Genomic DNA, 26,758 nt, shown 5'->3' with positions numbered 1-26,758 from the left:
CTCTAGTCCGTCAGAACCATGCCCATCGTCGCCAGCGCATGTCCCGCATGGTTGTATGCAAGGCTCCGAACGGTGCAACATCTTCACATGATGCGAACCTCTCGTTTATCTTTTGCCCCATCCAGCCAACTACGCATATCGCTACCTATGACATCGCCTGGCTGTGGTGGCCGGTAGACGTAGCCTCGTTGTCTTACTTCCGCGGGTCTGAAAGCGGCATCAATCTCGATGGCTCGGCCTTAGCATTTGCCTCTCCCCGACAAATGATCTCGATGCGCTCCAAAGATGCTGCGTCTCAAGAACGTTGTAGATGAAGGAGGCCAGGGGTTACCGACTACCCAGGGATACGCCGCACTCGTACGTCAGGCCAAATGGGACATTCCTCCCCTCGCCACAGTCAGCGAACTATGTCGCGCATGCGCATGCGACCAAGTTCAGCCTGACATTGATGAGTGAGATTTTCTGCAAGTGGCCCAATCTGGCTGCTGCACGATCGGTGTAGACCTTGTATCTTATCTGCCCTCGGGAATATTATGTCGCACCCGGTTGCGTCTGTTGAAACTGTGGTACGTGGAGTCTGAATCAAGTTTTACTCATTTTATCGCCTATGGCGGGATGAAGCCAGGAGGTAGGTAGTGTGCTTTAATTGGTCATCCTAACTTCCAAACGTAGCTGACAACTCTTCGCCTCCTCCGAATGGTACGGTTTTGATGTCTCGCCGTTATGCGAGGCAACTACAGCCTATCTATCCCCTCCTAATGTATCCCTCGTACGACGCGCTTGGACCACGTCCAATCCTCGCATCTGCCGTGGAAGGGCGATCTTGACGACGTCGGTCAATGATTTTGGTCATCTGATCTCGAGTCGCCTGGATAGCGGCGGTGACTCTGGACTGCGGCTTACCAGTCTCGACCATGGCGAGTTCTTGACCAGGAGCAACATCGACCTTGACCGCAGGCTTTTTCGTCTCAACAGACTTGGCCTCAGATAATACAGACGAGCCGACCTGAGACCGCGCAGCCGAAGCAGCTGGTGTATATTTCTTGTTGAGAGTAGGCATCGTGAACCCAAAAGATGGGACGGCGATGTGTTTGCTGTAATACTGTCGATATGCGATCCCCGTTGAGGTAAAGTGAAAGAAACTTACGGTTTGTCGTTGATCTACTAGGTATTAGTATCGCTTACCGCATACAGGACGCGTTCGCCAGTAAGTATACCTCAATGTGTTTGGAATGTAGTCGTCAACGAGTATACTGATTTGCGTGTTTTCGGACACGGAATGTTGCTGTAAGTAGTAAAAAGAAGGAAGAAAGTCAGATTTATAAGATTGTATACACCGAGGGCCTCCTAGCGTACTCATCTTCACCTTGAAAGAGCGCAAAAACGAATTGAAGGCATCCACGGCGACGCAGGAATTTACTGCGACATCAAAGCTATTGTCGCAGTGACGCAGGATCACATGATTTCGGGAAATGAAGAGTGTTTGCTACTGGTACTGCTGATACTCTCATGCGCCATTTTCCTATCGCCTCATTTCAGCCTACCACCTTTCAACCGCAGGCCTGAGATCAATCTCCCACGTAAAGTTGGTCTTGGGCTGGGTATGCAGCCACCAATAATCATTCGCAATCTATTCACGTGTCAGTCTCTAGATATCCCCTCTCCATCACGCTAAACTTACCGCATCAGCACTCAACTTCGCCTCCTTAGGCATATCCTTCAACCACTCCTTGGTCCTCGGAATATCAATAACCCCATCAATAATCGCATGAGCGACGTGAACCTGCAAACAAACGCTCAAAGTTAGCAAGACCGCCCACTCCATATATCAATCACAATCACCCATACAGAGAAAAGAGAAGAAGTACTCACACCCTGCGGTCCAAACTCCCTCGCCAAACTCTGACTCAACGCCCTCAACGCCCACTTGCCCGTCGAGAAACTCGCCATCTGCGCATTACTCTTCACACTCGCGGTGGCCCCCGTAAAGATAAGACTAGGCGGATGTTCAGACCCCTTCTCCACACCCTTTAGTAGGAGCGGCAGGAAAGTCTGTGAGAACAGCACTCCACCCATCCCACTAACCCCCAAACTCTTCTCGAATGTCTCCACGGGGATCTCAAGGAATGGTTTGCGCATAAACGCTCCGGACGCGTTGAACACCGCTGCCGCAGCAGCTACGTCGTCACCAAACTCCTTCTTGATGCCAGCTAGGGCAGAGGATATGGATGAGGCGGACGACACGTCGGTAGCGATGCCAATCGCTTTCCCGCCGTTCTTGTTGATTTCCTCAGCGAGAGAAGAGAAGGATTCGGGCGTGCGGGCGAGAAGCACAACAGGGTATGTTTGGCTGAATTTGCGAGCGACGGAGGCGCCGGTTCCGGGGCCGACGCCGGCGATTATGGCGATGAATTTGGATTTGGGGGACATGATTGGGTTTGTTGATGGCTGTTCGGTGTAGAGATGGGGAGGATAGTTGGTATGGGGATGTGTTGGGTGCGAAGGGAATTGGCAGTCGAAGAAGATGGGCGTGATATGTAACAACAAACGTGAACAATGGTCTTATATCTTGCTACAATCATCGGTACCTTGGTTTCTGTTTAGTAAACCCACTCGGTATGGTCGACAATGTTGTAAGGCTGATTGCATAACATGCGGAGATAGCTGGAGGGCGAGGTGCGTCATGATTAATAAGCACCCCTCTCGAGCATGTATGTCCTCCGACCTACACATACACACATAACCACAAACTCACAGCAGTATGACTGACATAACGTAACTTCGTTTTTGCATTATCTCATCTATGCAATCCCCGCACTTCCATCTACGCCCTACCCGCCCTACCCACCTGAATCATCTCCCCAGTAGGTTTATCGTCGCTCCTCAGAACCGGCCAGCTAGCTCCATCCGCCTTGACTAGCGTCATCTCAAGCTTTGTGCCTAGTATTCTGAACTTGCTTTCCTCAGGTTTGATGGTTGAGAAGAGGGGGAATTCAGTTTGGTAGCGCTTGCTGTCTGTGGTGGGGAGGTCGAGCTTGACGTGCGTGGGTTGGAACTCGACGACGGCGGTTGCTTTGTCGATCTTCTTGAGGTAGAGGGATGCGACGACTGAGGTGGCGGTTTGGTAGTAGTCGTGTCTGGGGTGGGGTTAGTGACTGGTCTTGTACAGTCTTAATGGGAGACATACCGAACTGTCTCCAGCTTCTCCTCGCCCTCCTTCTTTTTGCCGCTGCCGACGAATAGATGTCGGTCTTTTGTCTTACAGCCCTCAATTTTCATGAATTGATCAAACTCCATCACCCGCCTCTTACAGCAACTCCACCCCTTGCTGCCCTCGTGGAAGATGGGTGCACCAGGGTGGTGTATGCAGCTCTCTCCTTCCCTATCACCCCCCTTGTGTGTCGCGCCGCATCCTTTCCGCCGACATGTCATGCCCTCCCTGATCTCTAGACTCGGGTCGTCGTCTTCCGACTCTGGCGGCGGCGCAGGCGAAGCGCTCGGCTTGGGTGTGGCTTGTGCGGTGGGTAATCGGGGAGCTGGCGCGGGAAGCGATTCTTCGAGCGACCCGAGGTTGACTTGGGTGTCATTGGGTACGTCGGGGGCTTTGACGGGCTCAGGCTTGGGCGTGTCGTCGACGTCAGAGTGCTTGCCCTTTGTGCAAGGCTCAATTGCGAGGAACTCGTCGAATGTTAAGACGCGTGGTTTACAGCATTCCCAGCCTAGCGAATTGTATGAGCATCTTTTCTGGTCATGTTCATATACATGTCTGGTTGTGCTGACCTACCTTTCTGCCCCTCATGGAATTTGGGTGGGCCGGGATGGTAAACACACTCCTCGTTCTCGTCTTCGTACGTCTTGCCGCAGCCCTTGTGAACACACTTCTTCGCCATGATAGTCGGTTTGTGTGAATAACGCGCTTAACGAGTGGTGAGAAGGTCGATTGTGCACTGCTCGTCGTGTTGCGATGCCCCAGATTTTGTTCCGAACATTCTGGAAATCAGCCGTCATCATAGGGTCCAAGCGCGAAGCTTAATCGATATCCTGGCCGTTGAAGCTTTCCATCTTCGGAATTACCGTCGCGTCAGCCCAAAGTTCCCCGTCTGTATTGCACGCTCGTAGTCATCGTTACCGAGAGTGTGTGGGTTGCCAACACGTCGCCACCATGTTCCGCGCCACATCCCGTCTGCTCGCTTGCCGGCTCACCTTCTTCACCCGAACGCCATGCGGCCTATGCGACACAGCCAAAGCTGTTGTGCAGAATGTCAAAGCGAAGAGGCCATTTGACTACGAGGAGATCAATGTCATGGACGCCAGGCAAGAAAAGTGGAAGAGCGCGTACGAGTTCGATACTCCGGTGGTAAGCCGACCCGGACTACGGGTCTATATATGCGTGTAATGCACAGAGTACCTGAATGTTCAACTAGATCCACATCGACAAAGCCGAAGCTAAAGAGACGACCACATCTTCGCTGAAGCTTATGCATCGGTTCAAGGAAGAAGACGTGATCAAGGCCATGGATCAGGTAGAGCATTCTTGAAAGCATCGTCACGTCGTCTGCCCCAGTCAAATCTCATTTTACGTCTACATTTTGAATCATTCGATCTGCCGCTGTGATCTCTCTCGTGGGATAAAGCAGAGTAGTGTTTTGCACGATCCATGGTCCTTCCCACGCTTCACACCTCCATCCTGTTCATGCTCCGCTTATCGCAGACCATCGTCGATGCATTCTCGTCTAACTGCGCGAATCCGTGGTCGTAGATACAATAAGTATGTTGGCCAGCGTAGTCTTCGGGTTCCGGTACACATCGGCTTCGAGAAAGTCCCTTGCAATTTGCTCCTAGTACAATGTCAGCTAATGTAACGACTTGCATAGCTTCACATACCGCTTCTACAAGCTCTGTGGCTTCGTCTTCTGGCATCTGACAGCACGCAGCGACGAGATCTTCACCCCGAACAGAGAGGAGGATGAGGTTCTCTGCACGTTGGATGATCTCCTGAGGGACGCCGTTCATGGCAGCGCAGCTATGGTTCTGTCAGTAAAGATAGATCACGCCAAAGCTATCGACTTACCATGTACCAAAGCTTGAGGTGCTTCGACCTTCGCGAAAGCTAAAGGCTGTTAGCATGCACCATTCCATACTGTTGTAGCAGACTTACTTGTAGAGATATGTTATCTGATCATTGACTTCCGAAGCATCGGCATCGATGCGTACCTCCATGTGCCCGAATGCAAGAGCAGGCCTCGGTTTAAGCAAGTTCATTTCGAAGATTTCTGGTACGCATTAGCAGCTGCCAAATGCATGGTCAAAGTTCACGCACCATGGAAATGTGTAGCGCCAATAACCTTTGGTCGTTCAGTGTCTAAGCTCAGTAGGTGTTCCATCACTGCGCATGCCAGACCAGCGCCGTCACTAGACTCAGTTCCCTTGCCGAACTCATCAATGATGAGCAAGCTGCGGCGGGTAGCTACGCTCAGTGCGAGTGATATCTGCTGAAGGTCTATCATGAACGCGCTCTGAACACGAGACACCGTCTCACGCGTCGTGACTCTGGAAAGAATCTTGTCCGTTAGCCCGATATTTGCGCTATCTGCTGGCACAAAACACCCGACATGGGCCATGTATACTATGAGAGCGACCTGCTTCAGGTACACGCTTTTGCCTGAGTAATTGGGCCCAGTCAAGACGAGCATGCTTGCGCTGTCCTTGTGCGCGTATGTATGACGAGTCGCGGAGTTGGTAAGTGGCTGTGTTCCGGTACCATAGCTCTCATCGGCATCTTCTTCAAAGGTTGCGTCGCCTTCGCCACCTCTTAGAGTCGTATCGTTCGCGACGAAGGATGATACTGTCAGCTCTTGCAGAATATGGCTACACAGAAGTCAGTGATTGGATACCGCATTCAGTATTATTAGACTCACCGACCTCCCTTGATACATATGACATTGTTGTGGGTCATCCGAGGGCGACAAAGCTTGTAGATTTTCGCGCCTTGTGCTAATGCCAGAAGGCTGTCAAGCTCTCCGCATACGTCCGAACAAGATGTCAGCAGCTCTTCGTATTGCAGTAGATACTGTGCGAGATCATGGCTGATCTCGATCTCGCGATCTGAGATGATGCCGTACACGTCGCCGAAATGATCATCCATCTCTCGTGTTTCGCTATTTTTGAAGTAGACCTGCTCTTCAGTGGCAAACATCCTCTCCCAAGGACTGTCGAAGGTGCCCTGATAGACGGCATCTCCACTCAGTTCATTGACGGGAGTGGTACAGAGAAACCCGATTTGCGGGAAGTAGATGACGTTCAGCGTGGCGCCTAGTATGGTCAGCTTTTGACGTGGTGTGACTTTGGAGTACGGATGTTGAGCATTGAGAGGAGCATATCGACGTACGAATGTCAGAGGGCATCTTCTCAGACAACTTCCGCGCTACTCGGTTGAGAAAGTCGTCGAGACTATCCAGGGTCCTCTTCATCTGGTCCAGCTCGTCGTCAACGCCTGGCATGATGATAGTTCGGCCTTCTTCTGCCGAACTAGCCAAGTCGATGGTCTCACTGATCTTCCTTCCGATCTGAGCCAGATGATAGCCTTCAAACTTCTCAAACACCTGCGAATATCAATATCTCAATCCCATGAACTGCTTCAGACTGCACCAACAGCCTGGCATCTGTGACCAGACAGGTGATTGTAATTACCTTGTTCCTGATTGCTAACGTCTCACCGCTGAGAACATCTTGCAATGTGTCTTTGATCTTGAGAGCATGAAATGCAAACTATCACGATCAGTCTGATGACGTATGATGGTGGTTTTGCGAGACATACTGCTCTGATGGATGACCATATGCTCTTGGAAAAGCCTCCGCCTGCTTTGGTTGAGCCGCCCACACCCTTTCTCAGGTTGACCATCATAGCACGCATGTTGCTGATGTTCTTCAAATTCTTCGCAAGTGCTTGTAGAGCGGGATCGTTGTCTGGGCGAACGAAGACTGCTATCGTGCTCAGCCTTTCGTTGATGGCATCGATATTGAGGCTAGGGCGAAGGAACTGTTGACGAAGCAAGCATCTTCCTTGTGGCGTTCGAGCGAGATGGTGGAATAGCCCATACACGGACAGCCCTTCCTTCTCGCAAGAGCTGGCTTTGGTCGGCCCCTTGTTGTGCGAGTGCGGATGCGATTCCGCACCCATGATTTGTAACGAGTGAAGCGTATCAGCGTTGATGAACATAGTCTCTCGAAGACTGAACATTTCCAGTGTCATGATACGGAACATCAGGTAAGCTGAGCGATCGCCGGGAAGGTATGCCGCAGCGCGCCGGCGTTGAAGATACGATATCAGCGCTCCAGCACAGCCGACCTATGTAGTATTAGCGACGTATCTTCCACAGAAAGCGTGAGAATACCGTTGAACGGCTGTCAAGTTCAATCCACCCTGCGAGCCGGAGCAGTTGTCCTTGCTGGCCCAATGTGCCCTCTTCATCCAGACAGTTCATTGATGCAAGCTCTCCTGGGATGTTGAAACTGACACGAGTACCACTCTCATTACCCAGGCGAAGGCTGACAAGCTTGCTCTTTGCGGCATCGTAAGAGAACTCGCTCGGTGGTCTTATTTCCAACAGAAATGGAAGGCGAAATTGGTCGTTGTCGCTACTTGCGCACTCGTTCCTGGCTTCAGGATCGAACCTTTCGATCACCTTGTCATCAATCTTCGTCGATACTAAGATCACTGTAGGCTCGATGAATGTTCTCACTGCGACCTAGTTAGCATGTGCTCTTGACTTTAAGATAAGCAGAACACACGAGAGTCAATGACGTCGACGTCACCGCACTGTATATCCTCCATGAAGTACAGCTTCTCGTCTCTTGCGACGTAATAACAACATCCTACTGTACCACGTGGTGTCATATCAACAGCCATGACGACCTCGATCAATGTGTCCTCGTTTTCTTCGGTACTATTCCGCTCTTCGGAAGGCGTGTTGACTGGTGTATCCGGGCATGGTCCTCGATGAACTTCAGCCCGTGGCCTGCTCGATCCTGTCGGCACACTGGAAACAGAGCGTGTGGAAAAAGCATGCGAGTCGGTAGTGTAGGCGGGTGTACGGTGGTTCTGACTACTGCGATTTCCGCGCGAGGTAGCACTGCTGCGACTACCTCGATTCCGGTATGAAGAGTTGCGCGCCATCACGGTGATCGAAGATAATGACTTTGGTGGGGCTGAGTGCCGGTGAGGTGAGAGAACACTAAGCTGTATGGGTTGAGATAGAAGAGGAAGTCGCGCATGGCAGCTTACGCGACGCGTGCCTGCCGCGAGGTACTGAACCAAATAAGAGAATCTCGTGCATTGATGCAATCTACAGAGAGGAAATGTTCCACCTACAAACGCCATTGATGCTACATTATGTACATGCAATAGTATAGTCTACATTCTGTTATACAGTCATACCGTCGTTAGTCATACTTTTTCATGCGGCAGCAACGGTGAGACCGGTGCCGTCCGCGTTGATGGCGACCTTAGCCGTGTCTCCGCTGCGGATCTCTCCACGTATTATTCTATCCGCCAGGCTATTGCCGATCTCACGTGCAATGAGCCTGTTGAGCGGCCGAGCACCGAACTTCGGATCGTATCCCCTGTCGCATAGCCATTGCTTGGCCTCATCTGGACATTGTAGCACGATCCTACGATCGTCCAGTCGCTGCTGTAGTTCCTTCAGACGAATATCCACGATATCTCTGAGTGCTTCGCGTGACAGACGGCGGAAGATGATAAACTCATCGAGACGATTGAGGAACTCCGGTGGATATGTGGCGGACACAACATCCATCACAGCGCTACGTACTGCGGGTGAGATTTCACTAGAGTCCTTGTCGACCGAGTGCAGGACATCGTCACCAACGATGATATCAGCGCCCAGATTCGATGTCATGACGATGATGGTGTTGCGGAAGTCGACCTTGTGACCTTGGGCGTCTGTGAGGAAACCTTCGTCAAGTACCTGCAGAAGCAGCGTCGAGATGTCCTTGTGAGCCTTCTCCCACTCGTCAAACAGGAGGACCGCGTAGGGCTTTCGTCGGACAGCTTCGGTAAGCTGGCCAGCGTCCTCGTATCCAACATAGCCTGCAGGTGAACCAATGAGGCGGGAAACCGTGTGCTTCTCACTGAACTCGCTCATGTCGAATCGAATGACAGCCTGGGGAGTACTAAACAGATACTCCGCCAACCTCTTGCAGACCTCGGTCTTTCCTACACCAGTCGGTCCCAACATCATAAAAGAAGCGATGGGTCGGTTCTCGCCGGACAAGCCAGCTCTCTGCAGACGAATGGCGTTTGCGACGGACTTCAATGCTTCGTCTTGACCCTTGACGTATTGCCGTAGGGTATCCTCCATGTGTATGAGCTTCTCACTCTCGCCCGAGTTGAGTTTGGATAAGGGGATGCCAGTCGTGCGAGAGACGACGGATGCGATATCGTCGGCAGTCACAGAGTCGTGTAGCAAGGAGCCCTGTCGGCTGGCGCCTGCAGTCACCTCTTCGTCTCTGGGGAGCTTCTGCTCCAACTCGGGGATCCTGCTGTACTGCAGCTCACCGGCTTTGGCGAAGTTACCCTCTCGGCGGGCTTGTTCGAGCTCAAGCTTTGCCCTTTCGAGGTTCTCTTGCGCACTCTTGATTTCATCAAGCTCCGCTCGCTCCTTCTCCCATTTCTCGGTCAAGCCCTTGACTTCCTCTTGTTTTTGCTTTAAGGATTCCTCGAGGCGTTCACGGCGCTCTTTGCTGGCAATGTCGGTCTCTTTCCGCAAGGATTCCAGCTCGATTTGTATGGTCATGATCTGACGATCTAGTTCCTGAATCGCATCGGGTTTACTCTCTTGCTGGAGGCGTAGGGCACTCGCGGCTTCGTCTACCAAGTCAATGGCCTTATCGGGAAGGAAGCGGTCGGTGATGTATCGATTGCTGTACGCAGCGGCGGCGACTAAGGCGTTGTCGGTAATGCGGACACCATGGTGGACCTCGTATCGCTCCTTGATACCGCGCAATATCGAGATGGTGTCTTGTACGGTTGGCTCGCCCACTAGAATTGGTTGGAACCGTCGCGCAAGCGCCGCGTCCTTTTCGATCTGTCGATATTCGTTGAGTGTTGTTGCGCCACAAAGTTGTAGCTCTCCGCGGCTAAGAGCGGGTTTCAGCAAGTTGCTGGCATCGATGCTGCCCTCTGCCTTGCCCAAACCTAACAACGTGTGTAGCTCATCCACAAATAGTATGACACCCTTCTTCGCCTCCTCGACCTCCTTCAAGACGCTCTTGAGGCGCTCTTCGAAATCCCCGCGGAACTTTGCGCCGGCAATGAGGGACCCGAGGTCAAGAGATATGACGCGCTTGTCTTTGATCGATTCGGGCACGTCGCCTTTGACGATTCGCTGGGCTAGGCCCTCAAGGATGGCAGTCTTTCCTGTTCCCGCAGAACCGATCAAGACGGGATTGTTCTTCGTTCGTCTCGACAGAATCTGTATGGTGCGCTGGATTTCGCCGTCTCGTCCGATGACTGGGTCCAGCTTGCCATCACGAGCTCGCTCCGTAAGATCCACACCATATTGTTCCAACGCAGGCTTTTCCGGCTCACCACCCAGGTTCATGCGATGTGTTCCACCTGGAGGATGTGGTCGGCCTCCACTGGCATAGCTTCGTGACGATATGAGCGGTCTCAGGAGCTGCTGTTGTTGAGGCAATCGTATCGCGGAAGTTTTAAGAAATGACGGTGATGTGCGAATAGGAAGTCCTCGTGGGATGGAGGGGGAGGCGATGCGCCTCGCGGCTATGCGTGCTCTACTGGTCAGCATGACGATGTCGGAGTCAAAAAGCAAGCAAAAGTCAATTTGGTGAAGATGGAGATGGTATCATTATATTCGTGGTGGACGGCGGGAGCACAGGCTTCGGCGAAGATGCGCGGTGGTTCGATAGATTTCTACGCGTCTATGAGCAAACACTCCAGGCTTCCAGCGTCCACAACCGATACAGGTGGAAGCTGGGTGCGCAGACGAGAATCTATTTGCGTGAGTATAATGCGCAAGGCCTAGATGCATAAAGGTTGGCATGAGTATGACTTGGTCTGACTCTTGCTGTTCGTGACTGTCGCGGGCAGGGAGGGGCACGTGCTAGCGCCAAGGCTAGCGCGTTTTTCTCAGTGCAATTTCCTCCAGCCTCCATCAAAAACTGCAGCCGTCCCTCTTTCTCTCAACACAACACCTTCGATTCTCCCATACCATACTCGCAACCACATCTGCAATTATGGGTTTCACCGATCTCGTTTCCGAAGCAGGCCTGACTCTCCTGAACAACTATGTCAAGACCCGCAGCTACATTGTTGGGTAAGTTTCTACCCCGCCATACAATCCCCTCGCTTTGTACCTTCCCCTGCATTGCATCGCACTTCCAAGTTTTCAATGATGAGAACAATTGGTCCGTGTTAATGAGGCGGCTTAAGACCCCGCTATCTGAATACAAAACCACGCGCTTGTCGCAACTCTGATCTATCTTCCCTCCTTCTGCCTCTTACCCAGACACCTTGAAGGAGTCATTGGCTAACATGCCCCAGCTACTCCCCATCGCAGGCCGATGTAAAGGTCTACCAGCAAATCAAGCAGATCCCCGCGCCTGAGAAGTACCCGTACGCATGGCGCTGGTACAACCACATGCTCACCTTCGAGGGCGAGTTCGACTCTCTTCCTGGTGACCCTACCAAGGACTTCACCGCCTACGGCCCCGAGTCCTCTGAGCTCACCCTCAACCCCGCCAAGGCACCTGAGAAGGAGGCTGAGGACGATGATGACGAGGTCGACCTGTTCGGCAGCGACGACGAGGAGGAGGACGCCGAGGCTGCCAGGATCAAGGAGGAGCGTCTGGCCGAGTACAACAAGAAGAAGGCCGGCAAGGTCAAGCCTGCTGCCAAGTCTATCGTCACCCTCGACGTTAAGCCATGGGGTATGTGTCTCACCACGTCTCTCAAGTGGCTTATATGCTAACGTTTCTCCAGATGACGAGACAAACATGGACGAGCTCAAGGCGAACGTTCTCTCCATCGAGAAGGATGGTCTCGTCTGGGGTGCCTCCCAGTTGGTCGCTGTCGGTTTCGGTATCAAGAAGCTCCAGATCAACTTGGTCGTTGAGGACGACAAGGTCTCGCTCGACGAGCTCCAGCAACAGATCGAAGAGTTCGAGGACCACGTCCAGTCCACCGACGTTGTTGCCATGCAGAAGTTGTAGATGACTTCTTCTTGTTGGCGCGCCCTTTTATGACCTTTTATGCGTGATCATGACGGACGGTTTAACGTCTTTATGAGCAGTCGCTAGACGAATGAATACCAAAATCACGACATGGTAGAGATACCACTCCCACTGCGGGACAACAACACACCTTGCTATATGCACTTGTGACTTAATGAATCACATAGGACAGGCGTGGGCGTGGTAACGGTACGCCTGATGCGTGAGTGGCTCATACAGGAACCGTCCAGGCCGCGTAGCAACGGTAGGTGGGCTGCGGTAAGGTCACTCCTTGTCGGGCAGCGACTTGTACAATTGTGCGTCGTCTTACCTAGACATTGGCGACTGCAACTCTGACTGCATGACTTTGGTGTACAAACCCGGACTTTGGGGCGAACTCCCTATATACAAAGGACTGGGGAGAGCTTGGGTGCATCTGGCAGACTAAAGTCAGCTCGCTGCTTTCTTAGCCATGTTCGACGTCCCTTCGGGGCATCCACGGCGCCGTGATGGCTCAACAACCAACAACACCAGAAATACGACGCGTCTCAGAGGCCGCGAGCAGCATCGTCAGTACTCAGGATTTGTACTAGACGAGGATGTAAAGTGACATAGTATTAATACGAAACAATAGCAATATACATCATTACTCGCAAAGACCGAATGTTCTCTCTGGCAAATGAAATCGCGTCTTTCATCGGTGCATTTTTATATCCCCGATGCTCGCGCTCTGGGATCAACACTGTTGTGGAGTTCGGGGCGGAGGAACGGACATTGAAAATACTATACTGACCGCTAAACATGTGGGAAGAATGCCATATGTATAGCATCGGGTCGCAGTATCTGTTGTTGCACTGGACTCGTTGTAGTCATCTTGGACGACAAAGAACCGCTACACGGAGAAGATGGCCGTACGAGATGCTAGCCCGGACAGCTTCACACAAGTCCAGGCCGGAATTCTAGAGAGAGATGACGAGAAGGACGGTGGTATTGTGTATACAGGATCTTCTTCAAGCACAGCGGCCACTTCGTCCTCACGCACCCCTCCGCCACCACACACGGAACGCTCCCATCCGCATCCTCAAACCTCAGACGTCGAAGCCCTTCGCCATGATGCCTCGTCCTTGGACCGCGTCCACACATCAAAGAGCCAGCATTCGCAAACTGTCGGCGGCGGCGACCGTGGTGGTCTCGGTCTCTTCCGCAGCAAATCTTCCCGCTCTCGTCCCTTACCTGCCTTCGGCGCAGGGAAACCTTATCCTCCTCCTCTCGGTAACCAGGAAGATTATGTCGTCGATTTCGATGGAGAAGATGACCCGCTGCATGCGCAAAATTGGATGTTGGGGAAGAAGTTGTTTACTGCGCTTATGTTGGTACGTTAGATTGTCCGGAAACAGGACGCGTTAGCCTTGAGATGATGGATATAGACTGACGTTGTGTGCTATACGACAGGGCTTTACGACAGTCACAGCTTCATTCGCTAGTTCGATATTTAGTACGGCGACGAGAGCTATCGAGCTACAATTCAACGTGGGTTATGTGGTCGCTACGCTGGGTACATCGTTGTATATCCTAGGCTTCGCGACTGGACCTGTCCTCTGGGCACCATTCTCAGAGCTCAAAGGAAGGAGACTCCCGCTTATTATTGCATCGTTTGGCTTCTCGGTCTTCAACATTGCGTGTGCGACGGCCAAGGATCTACAGACTATCTTGATCTGCAGGTTCTTCGCAGGCTTCTTTGGCGCGTGTCCGATTACCGTGAGTGCCTGTGTGAGCTCCTAGTGGTAGAAGCAGCGGTACTGATGTGAACATAGATCGTTGCCGCAGTCTTCGCCGACATGTTCGCCAACAGAACGCGTGGAATAGCCATCTGTCTATTTAGCGTGATGGTCTTTACAGGTCCCTTCCTCGCTCCTTTCATTGGCGGCTTCATCGTCATGTCGAATTCCTGGCGATGGACTCAGTACCTTGTGTAAGCACTCTCTCCCTCCTCCCCATAAAAGTGAACACGTATACTAACCATCCCATCACAGCTCCTTCATGGGTTTCGCATCGTTCACCCTCATGCTCCTCTTCCTCGACGAATCCTACCCACCCATCATCCTCGTCGCCAAAGCCGCCGAACTGCGCCGCCGCACAAAGAATTGGGGCATCCACGCCAAGCAAGAAGAGATCGAAGTCGATTTCCGCGAACTTATCGAGAAGAACTTTTCGAGGCCGCTAAGGATGCTGGTTACGGAGCGTATCGTGCTGCTACTTAGTATCTACATCGCCTTCATCTACGGATTGCTGTATCTCTTCCTCACAGCGTACCCGATTGTATTCCAGGGAGTCCATGGCATGAACCCGGGGGTTGGTGGTCTGCCGTTCTTTGGCATGATCATTGGGGAGTTGTTCGCTGGAGTGTTTATCTTTGCGAGGCAGCCGGGGTACCAGAAGAAGCTTGCTGCTAACAACAACGTTCCGGTTCCTGAGTGGCGGTTACCAGAGGTTATCGTGGGTGGTGTCGCCTTTGCGGGAGGCTTGTTCTGGTTCGGATGGACCGGGTATCGCGCGGATATCCATTGGATCGTGCCCACGTGCTCTGGATTGCTGATCGGATTTGGTATCATGAGTATCTTTTTGCAGTCGTTCAACTACATCATTGACGCTTATCTCATGGTAAGAAGAGCCCACATCCCGATGTATTCACGATTTTGCTAACATGTCGTCTAGTTTGCCGCTTCGGCGATCGCAGCGAACACGTTCCTTCGTAGCATATGGGGAGCAGCGTTTCCTCTCTTCGCGAAAGAGATGTTCGAGGGCATGGGCGTTGAATGGGCTTCAACTCTACTTGGATGTTTTGCTGCTGCGATGATACCTGTGCCAGTCTGGTTTTACCTCCAAGGTGCGAAGATTAGGGAGAAGAGCGCGTATGCGCCGACAAGTAAGCCGGCGTCGCCGCCTTCGGAGGAATAAATTGGGAGAGCTGGGGAATGGATATCAGCACTCCTAGGCCATTTGCATCACCCGATTTTACTCAGCTATAGCCAATTTGTTCAAGCATTCAAGACCCTGAACAAAGTTGTATGTCAAGAAATGAAGGATTAGCCGATAAAGTTGAGATCCCCCAAACCGCCTCCGCGCTACGCACCACGCCGGCGGACCCTTCCGGCAGCTGCACGCCCACCTCTCCCCTGCGCAAGCGCCCTCGCACCTAAAAACACCTACAAGCTCCACTCTCCTCTCACAATCATCCTCTACGCATAATCCACCACCATCGTCCATCCATGGAAAAGCCTACCCCGCATCTCTAACTGGCCCAGCACCTGTCGCAGATTGCGCGCTTACGCCACAGATGTCAACGGGCAAAGATCGGCTATTGGCCGGCAGTACCGCCTTGTTTCACGCTGTCGATCTTTTTACCCCTGTGTTGGTGGATGGTATGGGAAAGGCGCAAGCGTACCGGGCTCGCCAATATGCCTTAAATTAGATGGGAGATGCGATGGAGGGAGGGACCCTGGTAAGGTATGATGACATTGGTGTGAGGCTGTGCTGAGGTTCCTACTTTCCGTTACTTTTACTTTCGCTCTCTATCTCTTGTTGCTTTCCTGGTGAACGTCTACTTGCGCGATTCGAATCGACTCTTTCCTTAACGTTTCTCTGTTTGTTGTGCGTATCTGCGACTTTGCGATTTGAACTTCGCGACACCAGAACTCGACTCCGCGTATGCTGGCCTGACGCACCCAAACTCCTTCGACACAACCACAACCGCCCGGACAGAGAAGAGCAAGACGTCACCATGGCATTCAACTGCTCCACCGTCCCCGAGACGACAAACACCGACGCGGGAGTAGCAGGCGCAGGCGTACGTCCCCCCACCCCAATCCGACTCTCCCCCCAACTAATTCAAAACCTTGCAGACCCTCCTCTCCTTTATAATAACCAACATCCTCTCCATCCTTCTCTCCGCCACCATAATCCTGCTCGGCCTGCGAAAATCCACCTCAGCTCCCATTTCGCGAAAGCTCCTCCAATCCTTCTCCGACCAACAAATACTAACGGGAATCGGAATCCAGTCTGTCGGGCTAGCAAAGATGAAAACAATGGTGCCTTATCACTTCTTCATCATCTGGCTCCTGTCTTTACTATCCACCGCCACAAATCTCGCTACCTTGCTCGCGCTCGTGAACGATTTCAAGAGGGACTGGGTGCTGCGGTGGATTAGACAGATACTCATGTTAGTGAACATGTTTCTGGGTATCCTGAGTGGGGTGTTCATACTGCAGACGGTCATGAAAGATATGGAGCCAAGACTCCCCATTGCATGTGTATGGGAGGTGGAGAGCAAGGGCACGAGTGGAAATGCAGCGCTTTCCATTGCAGGCACCATCGCAGTTATCGCAGGACAGGTCATCACCTTCGGCTTCGCAACGTGGTACCTACACAACCGGTCTAACCCCAAATGGCTCAAAACCGTACAGGTCGTTGGTCTCTTCGCTTGTCTCGCCATGGGCGTCGGCGCCACCGTGCGCGTCGTTCTTGAATCCCAGGCTTTTGGACATCCACCTGAGTCTGTCCATCTCGTTGGGCCCAGTGAAGGAAACTGGAGTTTCGGTCAACTGCTACCGTTGCTGTTGTTGGCACTGCCCATCATTAGCACGATTGAGATTGCTAGGGGCGAGGAGCTCAAGCCTAGGAGTAGGGTCGATGATGATAGTGTGCCCCTTTTTGACGGTGGGAATGATATGGAGTTTCAGCCTAATCCGCTGGCGGGGAGTGCGACGAGCTTGTTTAGGAAGTAGAGGGAAGGGAGTAGAGCACAGCTTTACAGGCGTTCTGGGTCGCGTGAGTTTTGTATGGATACCCTGGAACTGAAATTCGCGAATCTAAAGCTCCCCTCTTTGTCCACGTGATGCATGGTTCGTAAGTTCAAGTGCAAGTAGATAGGAAGTCGTTGTTGTATCTTGAGACGTACCCGCCATGATGTACACTATTGACTAATCGTCCATTGGTTACCAGAGAACCCCACAACCAAGATACATTCTCCTCACTAGCGCATCGCACAGAGTCATATAAGAGGAACGTCACCCCCATACTGTTCATACAGCACACAATACCCATCATGGCTTTATTCGCGCCCCAACTCCAGATCGTCTCCGACCTCCACTTGGAGACTCCCATGAACAACCCACAATACTCATACGTCAACCTCCAGGTCACTGGCAGTGCACTACTCCTACTTGGTGACATAGGTCTAGTCAGCAACGATGGCCTTTTCACATTCTTGCGAAACCTGCTCGACCAAAACCGCGGCTGCCGCATATTCTACGTCCTCGGCAACCACGAAGCCTACCAAACAACTCTTGGGCATGCTGTCAACCAAATGCGAGACTTCGAAAATACCGCAAAACAAGACTACGGCGGCCGCTTCCGCCTCCTCTTCCGTGACCGCTACGATCTCAACGAAAACGTAACAATCCTCGGCTGCACACTCTGGAGCAACATCCAGCCCGAACAAGCCGCCGAAGTCGGATCCAGAATGACGGATTACAACGAAGAGCGCGGTATACAAGACTGGACGCCAGAGAGAAGTTGCATGGAGCATGCCCGAGATCTGGCGTGGCTTAACACACAAGTTACCCAAATCCAAACGGATGAACCGCATCGAAGTGTAATCATCGCGACACATCACTGTCCTACTATCGACCCCCGCGCAACTGATCCAAGACATTCGTCTAGTTCGATGAACTCTGGTTTCGTGTCTGAATTATCAAGAGAGATATGTTGGATCTCGCCGGTTGTGAAAGTATGGGCGTTTGGTCATACGCATTATAGTTGTGCATTTCGGGATGAAGTGACGGATACATTGGTCGTGTCTAATCAGAAGGGGTACGGTGGGATAGCGGGTAGTGGTGGAAAGGGGAAGGCGGTTAGGACGGTTGCTGTTGAGCAGAGGGGAGCTAGGTGGGAGGTTGTGGATAAGGGCCAGGTATTTAAACAGAAGGATGAGGGGAAACAAGACGAGTTTGGGTCAGCTATGGTAATAGCGACATCGAACGCAACGGGCGATACGGATGTTGTATTAGATGATCATGCAAGGCCAAAGACAGGATTTCTTGGTTAAGCAGGCGAGCGAGCCAACGCACTTTTGCTATAAGCACACTCAGAGTAGATCCGCATGACAAGCTGTATATGAAATTATTATCCTTCCATGTAATAAAATGAGGCATTACCAATTTGACCTTGCCCAAGCTCTCAAACGCCAGTCGAACCCAGTATACATTGTCACCTCGACCCAATTAAGCATAACACCTCCGTAACTCCAGAACACTCGGCGTTAGCATCAAAACCAAATAACGTAAAACCAAACGCCCCTCTATGCCAGAAGCGATCTCAGATCAACAAAACAACTCCATCGTCCATCCTTGCGCCAGTCGTTATATGCAGAGTAACATTACCACATCCCTTCGCCGTCCATCTACCGCCTGACCTCAAAATCCCGAAACGTAACCTTCTGATCTGTAACATCGCTCCCGCTATCGCAGCCATCCCTCGGGCTAACATTCAGCGTCGCATTCCCATCCGTCAGCGCAAAGATACCCATAACCGTACCTGTGAAATCCCTCGCACTCAACATCCTCGTATCCACCACGTCGACTTGGTTCCACCTTCGGTCACATTGAGGGTCGCGGAACTCGAGGGCGTAGCGCTCTGCCGCGGCTATAATGCGGAGGTCGATGGCTGTCGAAGAACGGGAAACGGGCTCTGGGTAGGAAGCCGTGTATTCGTAGTCTTTGGATGCGTCGACGAAATGGACATGGATGAGGCGGGTGGATAGGCAGACGGAGATGCTGGCGTGGCGAAGGGGGTCTTTGTAGATGGTTAGGCCGCCGATGGCGTTGGAGTGGGTGGCTTCGTTGTCGAGGAGTACGGTTGCAGTTGCAATGGTTGTTACGCTTCGTTGTCGGCGGGCGAGTAGGGCTAGGGGTGCTGATGTAGCTGAAAGGGTTGACGTAGTGGGCGTGAGCGTTATTGAGGATGCCTTTTTGTAAGGCCGTCGTAGGGGCTTTTGCAGGTACACGTCGTCAATGTGAGGCTTTAGCTGCCGGGAATTTCTGATCAGCTGTGCGCATGCAAAACCCATTTGCACTGTGCGCGGTGTGCTGAACGACATCTGTGGCTGATCTATCGTGGGCCATTCATCCTGCGGCCACTCGACTGTTGTGAGAAACGTCTCTCGACCCATTGGTGCTGATTCCTGGTCTCCTCGAACACCCAAAACAGCAGCCCACCATTCTCCATTCACGTCTTGAAAGAGCTCACCGTGGCCAACATTCTGTACATATTCGTTCGTGCCATCTGCAGTCAGTACAGGGTTATGCGGACATTGCTCATACGGGCCCCATATATCTTTTGAGCGTGCCATCGATAGCATGTGATGCGCGAACGTTCTGCCCTGTGCTACAAGTAAGTAATACCAGCTGTCTTTCTTGTAGATGTGCGGACCTTCGGCATCGCCATCTGGAAAGGCACCCAAGATTTCTCGAGTCTCAGATAAAGGTTGTCCAGTATTCACATCGATCTCAAATTGCTTGATCGTGCAACTAGGCTCTCTTATGCGGTTCATCATCCATGAGCCTTGAATGTAGGCGCGATTATCGTCATCGAAATAGAGAGAAGGGTAAATGCCGTAGAACTCAAAGGGTATCGCATCGCTCCAGACATCGGACCAGATGTCTCTTGTATGAATTAAGAAATTGTCTGTTCGCCAGTTGTTGCTTTCGGGATAGCAGTTGGTACAGACGACGTAGAAGACGCCGTTGTGATAACGGATTGTGGGTGCGAATAGGCCTCCAGATGCTATCATGACATTGCCGTCGTTAAGCGGCATCGCAGCTGTGACAGCATGGCTCAGATCCAGCTGTGAAGACCTATTGATTGCGTTTCCTGGAACGCTTCAGCCAATGCCCACATCTTTGCAGTATGCGCGCAGAAACGAACCGATGTGTTTCCAGTCTTGGAGGTTTGTTGATGCATAGATTGGGATACCCGGGAACAGATGGAAAGAAGAAGTCGCGAGATAGTAGATTCCGTTCACAAGGACAACAGATGGATCAGGAGCGAAGCCGGGTATGATGGGATTCTGGAACATGGCCTCAAGCTTTCAGTGTGCACAGTAAGACAGCGATCGAGAGGTTTGCAAAGTTCGAAGATGACGCGATGTGGACTGAGTCGCGTCGAGCGGTTCCGATCGGAGAGAATTGCCAATTGCGGGCTTGATAGCAGAGTGGATTCGTTGTTCGGTGTCGGGCTGGATTACTACTCCGTCAAGTAGGATTCCCACTCTGTCATGTCGTATTACTCCATGGGGAAATTTGGATCCCGTGTTTTGCGCTTTTGTCTCACCACGGAGAAATTCTAAGCGCTATACCGAAAACGCACCGGAGTTGGTTGCTCCACTGCCCATTCGGCCGTAATCCGCAGCCACAATCGCCGGCAGGTGACAAATCGTCAATAGCGCATGTGCATGATTCGGGGGTCGCCATTTCGCCGTGGAGGAATTCCAGGCCACCTTAAACTCCGGCACGGGTGTAGTTGAGTATGTGTTTACACGACGATTATAAGTATTGCGAGTGCGACAACGTGTATGTGTATTTTGAAGTATGGCATTCAGGTTGCGAGCAAGCTTCTTCCGATCTTGTGTGGCCACACTGGGGATGCGCATCGCTGGAAGGGTCGACTGAAGCAAACGCCAATGGCAAAGACGCGCCAGTACAGCCCAAGAATTACAAACGTTATCGTGAAAGCCCAGGTTCCGCAATCTTGGGCAGCGAAGGTGGATTTTGGCTTGTTGTGTGTTTTTCCATTTCCTCTCCGATCAATAATCGACTCGTTTAGAACGTGTTTCGTCTTCTTCGTGCTTTCAGTCGTCTTTGGCTTCAAGCTTGCTTTGGTCGGCAACATCATCCCGATTCCCGCTTTCCTAGATTGTTTTGATTGAGTGACAGCTGATGGCGCCATCGAGATAAGCACACGCAATCAGCAGGTACTCAATACTCTAATGATTGTTGATATCTTGGTGGCTGCACTCGACGGTGGCTCTATCGCAGACAAGATTGTTCGTCGCAAAGTAGTCTTTTCTGGTCGTTTGCTTTACGTTGCTGGTGTGTTCCTTCAAGATTCCGTCAACCCCAATATGATGCTTTCATGGGGCACGCTCGGAGACAGCTTGGGGCATGATCTCGCTCCCGCACATGTCAAGATCGTACCAGGCGGGGTATACGCTTGACTTTGGTGTTCGGTTCGTTCGTAGGTTGGGCGGCACCACAACTCCTGCTAGGATGTCATGAACGTTGCCGACCAGTCGTCTTGCGTACTCGTCGGCTACGATAGATAGTACATTAAATTTGACTGGGGATGGCGCATGCCTATCCTTGCGTAGCTACTGGCTCCAGCGGTGATTATTGTCCTGGGCACGTTACCCCTCCCCTAGTTTCCTGGATCGCTGAACCTTAGCTAACAGCATAAGAAAGCCATGACGGGCCTTCGTACGCTCAACGGTCAAAGCTCTGATGTCGTGCAGCTGACCGCGGTGATTAAAGTGGCGGTGCAGAAGGATAGCGCATTTCCATCCGAGAGTGTGTAATGTCTTGTAAGCTTAAAAGGCGTGGATTTGGGTTGTACACTATTAGCTGTAGTAGTACGTCTTTGATATATCGCCGAATATTTCAAAAGCCCCGATTATAATCGAGCTCTTCGGAGACGCGAGAATCCAGTCTCGATAGTACATCCAAGAGGGTGAGAAACAACGACTTCGCGCGCTCCTTCAGGGATGAGTTATCGGTCTCTTGTACAATTTTGAGTAGAGTCGCTCCCATGCGTCGTATCTGCTCTACCTGCGACGTTGTCAGTAAAATTGCTTGGATTAACATGACGTCAACCTACGCAAGGCTCTCCATTCACTTGAAGGGTCTCAAATGATGCTTCTGATAGTATGCGAACCATGTCACTAGCAACATCGATCTTTCTCAACGCAATCCCATATGCCCTCCCTGGAACGCCGAGATGCTCAGCTACTCCGCCATCGTAGAATCTCTGAAGCAGCACTAGCTTCAGACAATAGTAGGTGATGCATAGATTTACCCTTTGGATGTCAAAAGCCCGTTGAATCCTGGCTATGGTTGCTGGATCAGATGTATTCGTGGTCTCTGGCACCTTGACGTCAAATCGAAAGTGATCGATCATGCCAATAAAATCGAGATAGTCAGTGATAACTATCGTGTGTTGAGGGCCAACCAACGCAGAGCCATCCGAAATGCCTTCGTTCCAAACATCCAAAGTATCGAACTTGATGATTATGTCAGATGCTTTCGTCCATAGGTCTTGATAAAGATCAAATCCCTGGCTGATCATGCTCTCTATATCGAGAGCGCTTGGCGTGGTCGAATGGTCCAGCAAAGGCGCGTCGGATGAGGGGCGGCGCCAGTAAGATGTGGTGGGTTTAGCTCCTACACATAGGCGATGGAGCGATATTGGACGACTGTTTAGGATGGATGCAGATCTGTCAGCAGTATGAAGCTGCCAGAATATGTTCTTCAACAGATGTTCCTCCACTGGATCAAGATTCTCGAATGAAGATTCTTCGTAGAGCCGCATTTCTTGTGTCAGGCGTATAGCTTCCCCTAGTATGTGCCATGATATCCGCGTTCTGCCAACAGCACGTAAGGCGTTGGAATGGTAGTATCTCGTCACCAAAGCAGTATAGTCGGGTTGCTCGATATCTTTGAGATTCATGCCAAGTCAGCCAAAGTCTTCGTTCAGGGCATTGAGAACGTTTCACAAACCGTAATCTTGATGTAACTTCAGCGTCTCGCGTGAGGCCGTAAGGAATTGACGTCCTATCTCTTCCCGCATTGGAAAAACAGACGCAGGTAACATGAGAGCCGTGACCGCACAAATCGCTGTCAACATTGTGCGGTTACGTAATGGAACCATGCCTCCAATATCGTGATATGGTGGTTGCGATGCTGGTAAGGGACTAAGAACGCCGTGGGCTCCATCACCTTCCAGCAGGGGTACCATGGCGCGAATCGACGGTTCGTGAACAGTGGGTGCTATAGGAAAGAGGTAGTGCATATACAAGGTGATTAGTTGGTCCGCAATGATGTGGGGCGCAAGTTCCGTCTGCAGTTGCACATGAGGTGAGGACTGTGAGCGTCTCGCCGCAGTCGAAGAAGCGCCTCTTGACGTGATTGTCGGCGTCCGCGCTTGGGTTGTGGTATTACCAGAGCAGATATCACGTTGATGCGCCTGGACACTTGCAGCTAACATCGACCCATTTTCAGAAATCCTGAAGGTCGGTTGCGTGGTCGCATCTCGTTTACGCTTCGGTCCTCTCTTCTGAGGTGCTATCGTGTAAACGCACTCCAATCGAGAGATGTGGCAATTTGAACATGGTGTAGATATTGCATCGCACTGATGGTGTTAGCAAAGATTCTAGATGTACCTTCTTTCCGTCGCATGCGCGTTCAATGTCTTACCCTCACTTTGCGACGTTTACAGGCGTCGCAGGCTCTTTTTGTGACAGGTGCGTTCGACCTGGTGGTGTCATCAGGCACATTTACATCACCATGCGAGGCGTCTGGAGGTTCATGAAGAGATGTCATCGATGTGTCGCCGCTCCTGAAGAATATAAGCTGCGGGCGGAATGGTCGCAGGGGTAAATCTCCGTGGAGAAATGATGATGGAAAGATGTCCGGGGTCGGCGAAATTCAGACTTTGGGCCACGTTGAGCGATAGCGCGCAGCTACCCCCGGTTGCCCCATGCACATGACGTCGCGATTTGCTGGGGTTCATACACCTTCGCGGAACTTATCAAGCATAAGTAAAAAGCGATGAGAGTAAATTCGCGTTGCAAGTACCTAGGTAAGACGCAGAAGAGATCAGTCCCATATTCCTCTGATCTTTACGTCCAGCCTCCTGAGCAGCGCAACATGCCGTTTCAATGGTAAACGAGTTGTATGTTTAATGGACATGATCGTAAAGAGTACAAACTAAACCTTCTTCCAAGCCCACCTCTTACCCACCCATTTCACCAAATAAACCAACCCAATCAACACAGGAACTTCGATGAGAGGTCCTACGGTAGCGGCGAGTGCTTGATCGCTATTGGGGCCATACGTAGCCACAGCCACGGCTATTGCAAGCTCGAAGTTATTGCTCGCAGCTGTGAAGCTCTGGGTCGCTCCCAACTTGTATCCATACCCAAGCTTGTTGCACACGAAGAGCGTAAAGAAGAAAATTACGACGAAGTAGACGATCAGTGGTGCGGCGGTTCGAACAACGGAGACGATTTGGTGAACGACCTGTCGACCTTGGGAGGCGAATAGGACGAGGATGGTGTACAGAAGACCGATGAGTGACCATGGCGCAAGCCACTTGAGGAACACTTTCTCGTACCACTCCGCACCTGCCAGCTTGCGAAGAAGAAGTCGTGTGATGATGGCAGCGCCGAGGGGTATACCGAGGAACACAGCGACGCTCGTAGCCACTGTTTCGTACGATACGGCGACGGTGCCGGTTTCGCGGCTGATGAACTTGATGAAGAGGATGGCGAGGGGAGCGTAAAGTATCATCTGGAGGATGGAGTTGACTGCTACTAAGATCGCGCAGTATTCGTCGTCGCCACCGGCGAGCCCGTTCCAGATGAGGACCTGAAAGCAGGTGTAAGTAAGCGAATAAAAAATGAGGGCCGGGTAACGTACCATGGCAATGCATCGGGCCAACCCGACTAACACTAGCCCTGTCCGTAAGTCGCTCTTGTCTGGTAGGAAGGCCCACGCAAGACCCAGCTAGGATGTGTCAGCCAATCGTATACAAGGCCGGTTTGGGTGAATACATACCATGAGGAGCGGAGCGACAATCCAGTTCATGACAATGCTAAAAGCAATCTGTACCCAGAGGGCCCGAGTGCGGAATAGACGATGTAAAGTTTCGTAGCGCACTTTGCAAAGGATAGGGTACATCATGACGAGCAAGCCTAGAGCGATGGGGATGGATACCCCTACGAACTTGCCCTTCTGAAGTGCTGGTCCAGTTTCCTCGACGAAGTTTCCGAGAAGGATACCGATTGCCATAGCGAGAAGGATCCAGAGAGCTAGGAAGCGGTCCAGCCATCCCAGTCCCTTTATGACGGAGATGTTGTTCGGTACTGCTTGCTCTTGAAGCTGCAGACTTTCTGGGTCTGTGCCTTTGTCTGATGTAAATGGCTTGGTAGAATCAGGCGGCGGCCCTTGATTCGGCGACGAGGTCATGATCCTCGTGCTGGCGGGATGCGGTTTTTGCGTCGATTTCTTGAATGGAGAGTAGCGCTGATGGAACGACTTAATAAGGTGTATGCGAGATGGACTGATCTGATCTGTCAGTATTGAGGGTGTTCTAAAGGTCAAAGCAGTAGTTGCTAAAAGAAGAATGTGTTGATGCTGCTTCAAACCTAGCTTTCTCTTCTTTTACGTTGATTGTCGTGGATTACGAAGGTGAACGGATCATATCGAGGCCAATCAGGTTTCAGCAGTGACATACTAAGGACGACGTAGGTCAGGTAAAGCTTAAGGTAATCCAGCTGTCGTTGAGCCAATCATCGTCGACCAGTGACCTACTGGAGATTTTGACGCTAACATACGGAAGGGCCCCTAGGTCCGCAATTGCTTTCAAATCCTACGAAAACTTGCAATATTTGCGAATAATCACCAAGATTGAATATTGGCCACCTGGTGGATGGATGACACCATCTTACCATGGCACGCTGACTATACAGTGCCAAGCACGCCCGCCTCCATACGCCGGGACGACGTTCAGGACTCGACGAGGCAAAGCGAAGGATCTTCCAGCAGGATTTATATCTTTACTCACTTGCGTCATAGCAATTACGACGTGACTTGTACTTTCTTTCAAATCCCTCGTCTGTGAAGCTGACCATTCGGGATAGGGCCGCGCAATATGCGACGCTATCAACCGTTTTACACGGAGTCTGTGCCTTCGTTTTCGGCAGCACTTAGGTTTCAAGCAATAGCGACGCTCGTCAAATCCTACTTCCCCGAAGGGATGTGGTACGCGTACCCGTGCCGCAGGTTGATGTGCCGACCACAGAACAAAACAGGGGGGCAACCAGTCGAAGAGTTTCGTACTTGTCGGTGGCGTGAAAGGAGGACTAACAGCGGGCAATGAGTACGTGCAGTGGATGATGAAACATGATGCCAAAATATGGGTACCAGGGAAATATTCTCTCCGACGAGCGACAGGCCAGTGAACAGTAGCATTGAATGGAACGTGTTCGGCCCAAGACGTTTGCAGTTAGTATCATCGTCAGTCTGTCGGTTTCTTCGCTCTCCGATTTCGACGCCACAGAACCCAATCTCGAGCCTCTCTTTTGTTCATACCAGTGTCTCCCCATGCCCTTGTTCGGGACGAGGTCTGGATTTCGACAGCCGGTCGTGTTGAATGGGATCATGCGCTCTTAGCCGCACTA

General features: G+C 51.6%; 12 protein-coding genes across 12 annotated transcripts; 5 read left to right on the top strand and 7 right to left on the bottom strand.

Moving 5' to 3' along the window:
- Nucleotides 1–1,300: 1,300 nt before the first annotated feature.
- On the bottom strand, nucleotides 1,301–2,766 carry BKA58DRAFT_37897 (oxidoreductase domain-containing protein). The gene is made up of 3 exons (XM_046169768.1): nucleotides 1,873–2,766; nucleotides 1,682–1,783; nucleotides 1,301–1,630 (listed from the first exon to the last, which is right to left on the bottom strand). Exons 1-3 carry the CDS (start codon nucleotides 2,428–2,430, stop codon nucleotides 1,541–1,543), a joined length of 750 nt encoding a protein of 249 aa, XP_046021106.1. The 5' UTR covers nucleotides 2,431–2,766; the 3' UTR covers nucleotides 1,301–1,540.
- On the bottom strand, nucleotides 2,717–4,338 carry BKA58DRAFT_38009 (HSP20-like chaperone). The gene is made up of 3 exons (XM_046169872.1): nucleotides 3,785–4,338; nucleotides 3,188–3,719; nucleotides 2,717–3,137 (listed from the first exon to the last, which is right to left on the bottom strand). The coding sequence occupies exons 1-3, from the start codon at nucleotides 3,888–3,890 to the stop codon at nucleotides 2,825–2,827; spliced, it is 951 nt and encodes a 316-aa protein (XP_046021105.1). The 5' UTR covers nucleotides 3,891–4,338; the 3' UTR covers nucleotides 2,717–2,824.
- BKA58DRAFT_37972 (uncharacterized protein) lies at nucleotides 4,028–4,630 on the top strand. The gene is made up of 2 exons (XM_046169836.1): nucleotides 4,028–4,357; nucleotides 4,425–4,630. The coding sequence occupies exons 1-2, from the start codon at nucleotides 4,163–4,165 to the stop codon at nucleotides 4,536–4,538; spliced, it is 309 nt and encodes a 102-aa protein (XP_046021104.1). The 5' UTR covers nucleotides 4,028–4,162; the 3' UTR covers nucleotides 4,539–4,630.
- A 44-nt stretch (nucleotides 4,631–4,674) lies between these two features.
- BKA58DRAFT_324174 (muts domain V-domain-containing protein) lies at nucleotides 4,675–8,176 on the bottom strand (the record flags this gene model as incomplete). The annotated part of the gene is made up of 10 exons (XM_046167951.1): nucleotides 4,675–5,023; nucleotides 5,072–5,110; nucleotides 5,159–5,273; nucleotides 5,321–5,868; nucleotides 5,919–6,312; nucleotides 6,389–6,602; nucleotides 6,691–6,768; nucleotides 6,818–7,348; nucleotides 7,395–7,741; nucleotides 7,792–8,176. The coding sequence occupies 10 exons, from the start codon at nucleotides 8,174–8,176 to the stop codon at nucleotides 4,675–4,677; spliced, it is 3,000 nt and encodes a 999-aa protein (XP_046021103.1).
- A 142-nt stretch (nucleotides 8,177–8,318) lies between these two features.
- BKA58DRAFT_37848 (P-loop containing nucleoside triphosphate hydrolase protein) lies at nucleotides 8,319–11,107 on the bottom strand. Its single transcript, XM_046169697.1, has one exon. It carries the CDS (start codon nucleotides 10,824–10,826, stop codon nucleotides 8,457–8,459), a length of 2,370 nt encoding a protein of 789 aa, XP_046021102.1. The 5' UTR covers nucleotides 10,827–11,107; the 3' UTR covers nucleotides 8,319–8,456.
- A 1-nt stretch (nucleotide 11,108) lies between these two features.
- On the top strand, nucleotides 11,109–12,534 carry BKA58DRAFT_37849 (elongation factor 1 beta subunit). Its single transcript, XM_046169698.1, has 3 exons — nucleotides 11,109–11,354; nucleotides 11,582–11,967; nucleotides 12,020–12,534. Exons 1-3 carry the CDS (start codon nucleotides 11,275–11,277, stop codon nucleotides 12,247–12,249), a joined length of 696 nt encoding a protein of 231 aa, XP_046021101.1. The 5' UTR covers nucleotides 11,109–11,274; the 3' UTR covers nucleotides 12,250–12,534.
- A 602-nt stretch (nucleotides 12,535–13,136) lies between these two features.
- Nucleotides 13,137–15,207, top strand: BKA58DRAFT_324111 (major facilitator superfamily; the record flags this gene model as incomplete). The annotated part of the gene is made up of 5 exons (XM_046167946.1): nucleotides 13,137–13,622; nucleotides 13,702–14,007; nucleotides 14,064–14,221; nucleotides 14,283–14,910; nucleotides 14,965–15,207. Coding segments are annotated over 5 exons (1,821 nt in total), but the record flags the coding sequence as incomplete, so codon positions are not given.
- Nucleotides 15,208–15,773: 566 nt separating this feature from the next.
- On the top strand, nucleotides 15,774–17,097 carry BKA58DRAFT_37814 (uncharacterized protein). The gene is made up of 2 exons (XM_046169679.1): nucleotides 15,774–16,096; nucleotides 16,152–17,097. Exons 1-2 carry the CDS (start codon nucleotides 16,031–16,033, stop codon nucleotides 17,031–17,033), a joined length of 948 nt encoding a protein of 315 aa, XP_046021099.1. The 5' UTR covers nucleotides 15,774–16,030; the 3' UTR covers nucleotides 17,034–17,097.
- Nucleotides 17,098–17,339: 242 nt separating this feature from the next.
- Nucleotides 17,340–18,539, top strand: BKA58DRAFT_448343 (uncharacterized protein). Its single transcript, XM_046174276.1, has one exon. It carries the CDS (start codon nucleotides 17,354–17,356, stop codon nucleotides 18,353–18,355), a length of 1,002 nt encoding a protein of 333 aa, XP_046021098.1. The 5' UTR covers nucleotides 17,340–17,353; the 3' UTR covers nucleotides 18,356–18,539.
- BKA58DRAFT_37785 (glycosyl hydrolase) lies at nucleotides 18,533–20,524 on the bottom strand. The gene is made up of 2 exons (XM_046169646.1): nucleotides 20,233–20,524; nucleotides 18,533–20,178 (listed from the first exon to the last, which is right to left on the bottom strand). Exons 1-2 carry the CDS (start codon nucleotides 20,381–20,383, stop codon nucleotides 18,710–18,712), a joined length of 1,620 nt encoding a protein of 539 aa, XP_046021097.1. The 5' UTR covers nucleotides 20,384–20,524; the 3' UTR covers nucleotides 18,533–18,709.
- A 1,071-nt stretch (nucleotides 20,525–21,595) lies between these two features.
- Nucleotides 21,596–23,961, bottom strand: BKA58DRAFT_37793 (uncharacterized protein). The gene is made up of 4 exons (XM_046169658.1): nucleotides 23,772–23,961; nucleotides 23,076–23,706; nucleotides 22,177–23,012; nucleotides 21,596–22,127 (listed from the first exon to the last, which is right to left on the bottom strand). The coding sequence occupies exons 1-4, from the start codon at nucleotides 23,895–23,897 to the stop codon at nucleotides 21,960–21,962; spliced, it is 1,761 nt and encodes a 586-aa protein (XP_046021096.1). The 5' UTR covers nucleotides 23,898–23,961; the 3' UTR covers nucleotides 21,596–21,959.
- Nucleotides 23,962–24,204: 243 nt separating this feature from the next.
- On the bottom strand, nucleotides 24,205–25,775 carry BKA58DRAFT_37738 (arsenical-resistance protein). The gene is made up of 3 exons (XM_046169612.1): nucleotides 25,134–25,775; nucleotides 24,996–25,082; nucleotides 24,205–24,944 (listed from the first exon to the last, which is right to left on the bottom strand). The coding sequence occupies exons 1-3, from the start codon at nucleotides 25,542–25,544 to the stop codon at nucleotides 24,285–24,287; spliced, it is 1,158 nt and encodes a 385-aa protein (XP_046021095.1). The 5' UTR covers nucleotides 25,545–25,775; the 3' UTR covers nucleotides 24,205–24,284.
- Between the last annotated feature and the right edge of the window lie 983 nt (nucleotides 25,776–26,758).

This window comes from Alternaria rosae (assembly GCF_020736505.1).
Source record: "Alternaria rosae strain MPI-PUGE-AT-0040 chromosome Unknown BKA58scaffold_10, whole genome shotgun sequence".
Lineage (NCBI taxonomy): Eukaryota > Fungi > Ascomycota > Dothideomycetes > Pleosporales > Pleosporaceae > Alternaria > Alternaria rosae.
The sequence above is the reverse complement of the archived record's forward strand: the minus strand, read 5'-3'. Positions and strand labels throughout refer to the sequence as shown.

What these genes read in the sequence shown, in the direction of transcription:
- BKA58DRAFT_37897 (XM_046169768.1), bottom strand. Translation starts at nt 2,430, where the DNA reads ATGTCCCCCAAATCCAAATTCATCGCCATAATCGCCGGCGTCGGCCCC. An exon ending in GGGAGTTTGGACCGCAGGGT is followed by an intron (nt 1,784 to 1,872) that starts GTGAGTACTTCT and finishes GTTTGTTTGCAG; the next exon opens with GTTCACGTCGCTCATGCGAT. An exon ending in CGAAGTTGAGTGCTGATGCG is followed by an intron (nt 1,631 to 1,681) that starts GTAAGTTTAGCG and finishes ACACGTGAATAG; the next exon opens with ATTGCGAATGATTATTGGTG.
- BKA58DRAFT_38009 (XM_046169872.1), bottom strand. Translation starts at nt 3,890, where the DNA reads ATGGCGAAGAAGTGTGTTCACAAGGGCTGCGGCAAGACGTACGAAGAC. An exon ending in ATTCCATGAGGGGCAGAAAG is followed by an intron (nt 3,720 to 3,784) that starts GTAGGTCAGCAC and finishes ACAATTCGCTAG; the next exon opens with GCTGGGAATGCTGTAAACCA. An exon ending in GAGAAGCTGGAGACAGTTCG is followed by an intron (nt 3,138 to 3,187) that starts GTATGTCTCCCA and finishes ACCCCACCCCAG; the next exon opens with ACACGACTACTACCAAACCG.
- BKA58DRAFT_37972 (XM_046169836.1), top strand. Translation starts at nt 4,163, where the DNA reads ATGTTCCGCGCCACATCCCGTCTGCTCGCTTGCCGGCTCACCTTCTTC. An exon ending in ACGAGTTCGATACTCCGGTG is followed by an intron (nt 4,358 to 4,424) that starts GTAAGCCGACCC and finishes ATGTTCAACTAG; the next exon opens with ATCCACATCGACAAAGCCGA.
- BKA58DRAFT_37848 (XM_046169697.1), bottom strand. Translation starts at nt 10,826, where the DNA reads ATGCTGACCAGTAGAGCACGCATAGCCGCGAGGCGCATCGCCTCCCCC.
- BKA58DRAFT_37849 (XM_046169698.1), top strand. Translation starts at nt 11,275, where the DNA reads ATGGGTTTCACCGATCTCGTTTCCGAAGCAGGCCTGACTCTCCTGAAC. An exon ending in ACCCGCAGCTACATTGTTGG is followed by an intron (nt 11,355 to 11,581) that starts GTAAGTTTCTAC and finishes AACATGCCCCAG; the next exon opens with CTACTCCCCATCGCAGGCCG. An exon ending in CCTCGACGTTAAGCCATGGG is followed by an intron (nt 11,968 to 12,019) that starts GTATGTGTCTCA and finishes ACGTTTCTCCAG; the next exon opens with ATGACGAGACAAACATGGAC.
- BKA58DRAFT_37814 (XM_046169679.1), top strand. Translation starts at nt 16,031, where the DNA reads ATGGCATTCAACTGCTCCACCGTCCCCGAGACGACAAACACCGACGCG. An exon ending in CGGGAGTAGCAGGCGCAGGC is followed by an intron (nt 16,097 to 16,151) that starts GTACGTCCCCCC and finishes AAAACCTTGCAG; the next exon opens with ACCCTCCTCTCCTTTATAAT.
- BKA58DRAFT_448343 (XM_046174276.1), top strand. Translation starts at nt 17,354, where the DNA reads ATGGCTTTATTCGCGCCCCAACTCCAGATCGTCTCCGACCTCCACTTG.
- BKA58DRAFT_37785 (XM_046169646.1), bottom strand. Translation starts at nt 20,383, where the DNA reads ATGTTCCAGAATCCCATCATACCCGGCTTCGCTCCTGATCCATCTGTT. An exon ending in CCAAGACTGGAAACACATCG is followed by an intron (nt 20,179 to 20,232) that starts GTTCGTTTCTGC and finishes GAAGCGTTCCAG; the next exon opens with GAAACGCAATCAATAGGTCT.
- BKA58DRAFT_37793 (XM_046169658.1), bottom strand. Translation starts at nt 23,897, where the DNA reads ATGACATCTCTTCATGAACCTCCAGACGCCTCGCATGGTGATGTAAAT. An exon ending in GTAAACGTCGCAAAGTGAGG is followed by an intron (nt 23,707 to 23,771) that starts GTAAGACATTGA and finishes TAACACCATCAG; the next exon opens with TGCGATGCAATATCTACACC. An exon ending in AAGTGAATGGAGAGCCTTGC is followed by an intron (nt 22,128 to 22,176) that starts GTAGGTTGACGT and finishes ACAACGTCGCAG; the next exon opens with GTAGAGCAGATACGACGCAT.
- BKA58DRAFT_37738 (XM_046169612.1), bottom strand. Translation starts at nt 25,544, where the DNA reads ATGACCTCGTCGCCGAATCAAGGGCCGCCGCCTGATTCTACCAAGCCA. An exon ending in TTGTCGCTCCGCTCCTCATG is followed by an intron (nt 25,083 to 25,133) that starts GTATGTATTCAC and finishes GACACATCCTAG; the next exon opens with CTGGGTCTTGCGTGGGCCTT. An exon ending in TGGCCCGATGCATTGCCATG is followed by an intron (nt 24,945 to 24,995) that starts GTACGTTACCCG and finishes ACCTGCTTTCAG; the next exon opens with GTCCTCATCTGGAACGGGCT.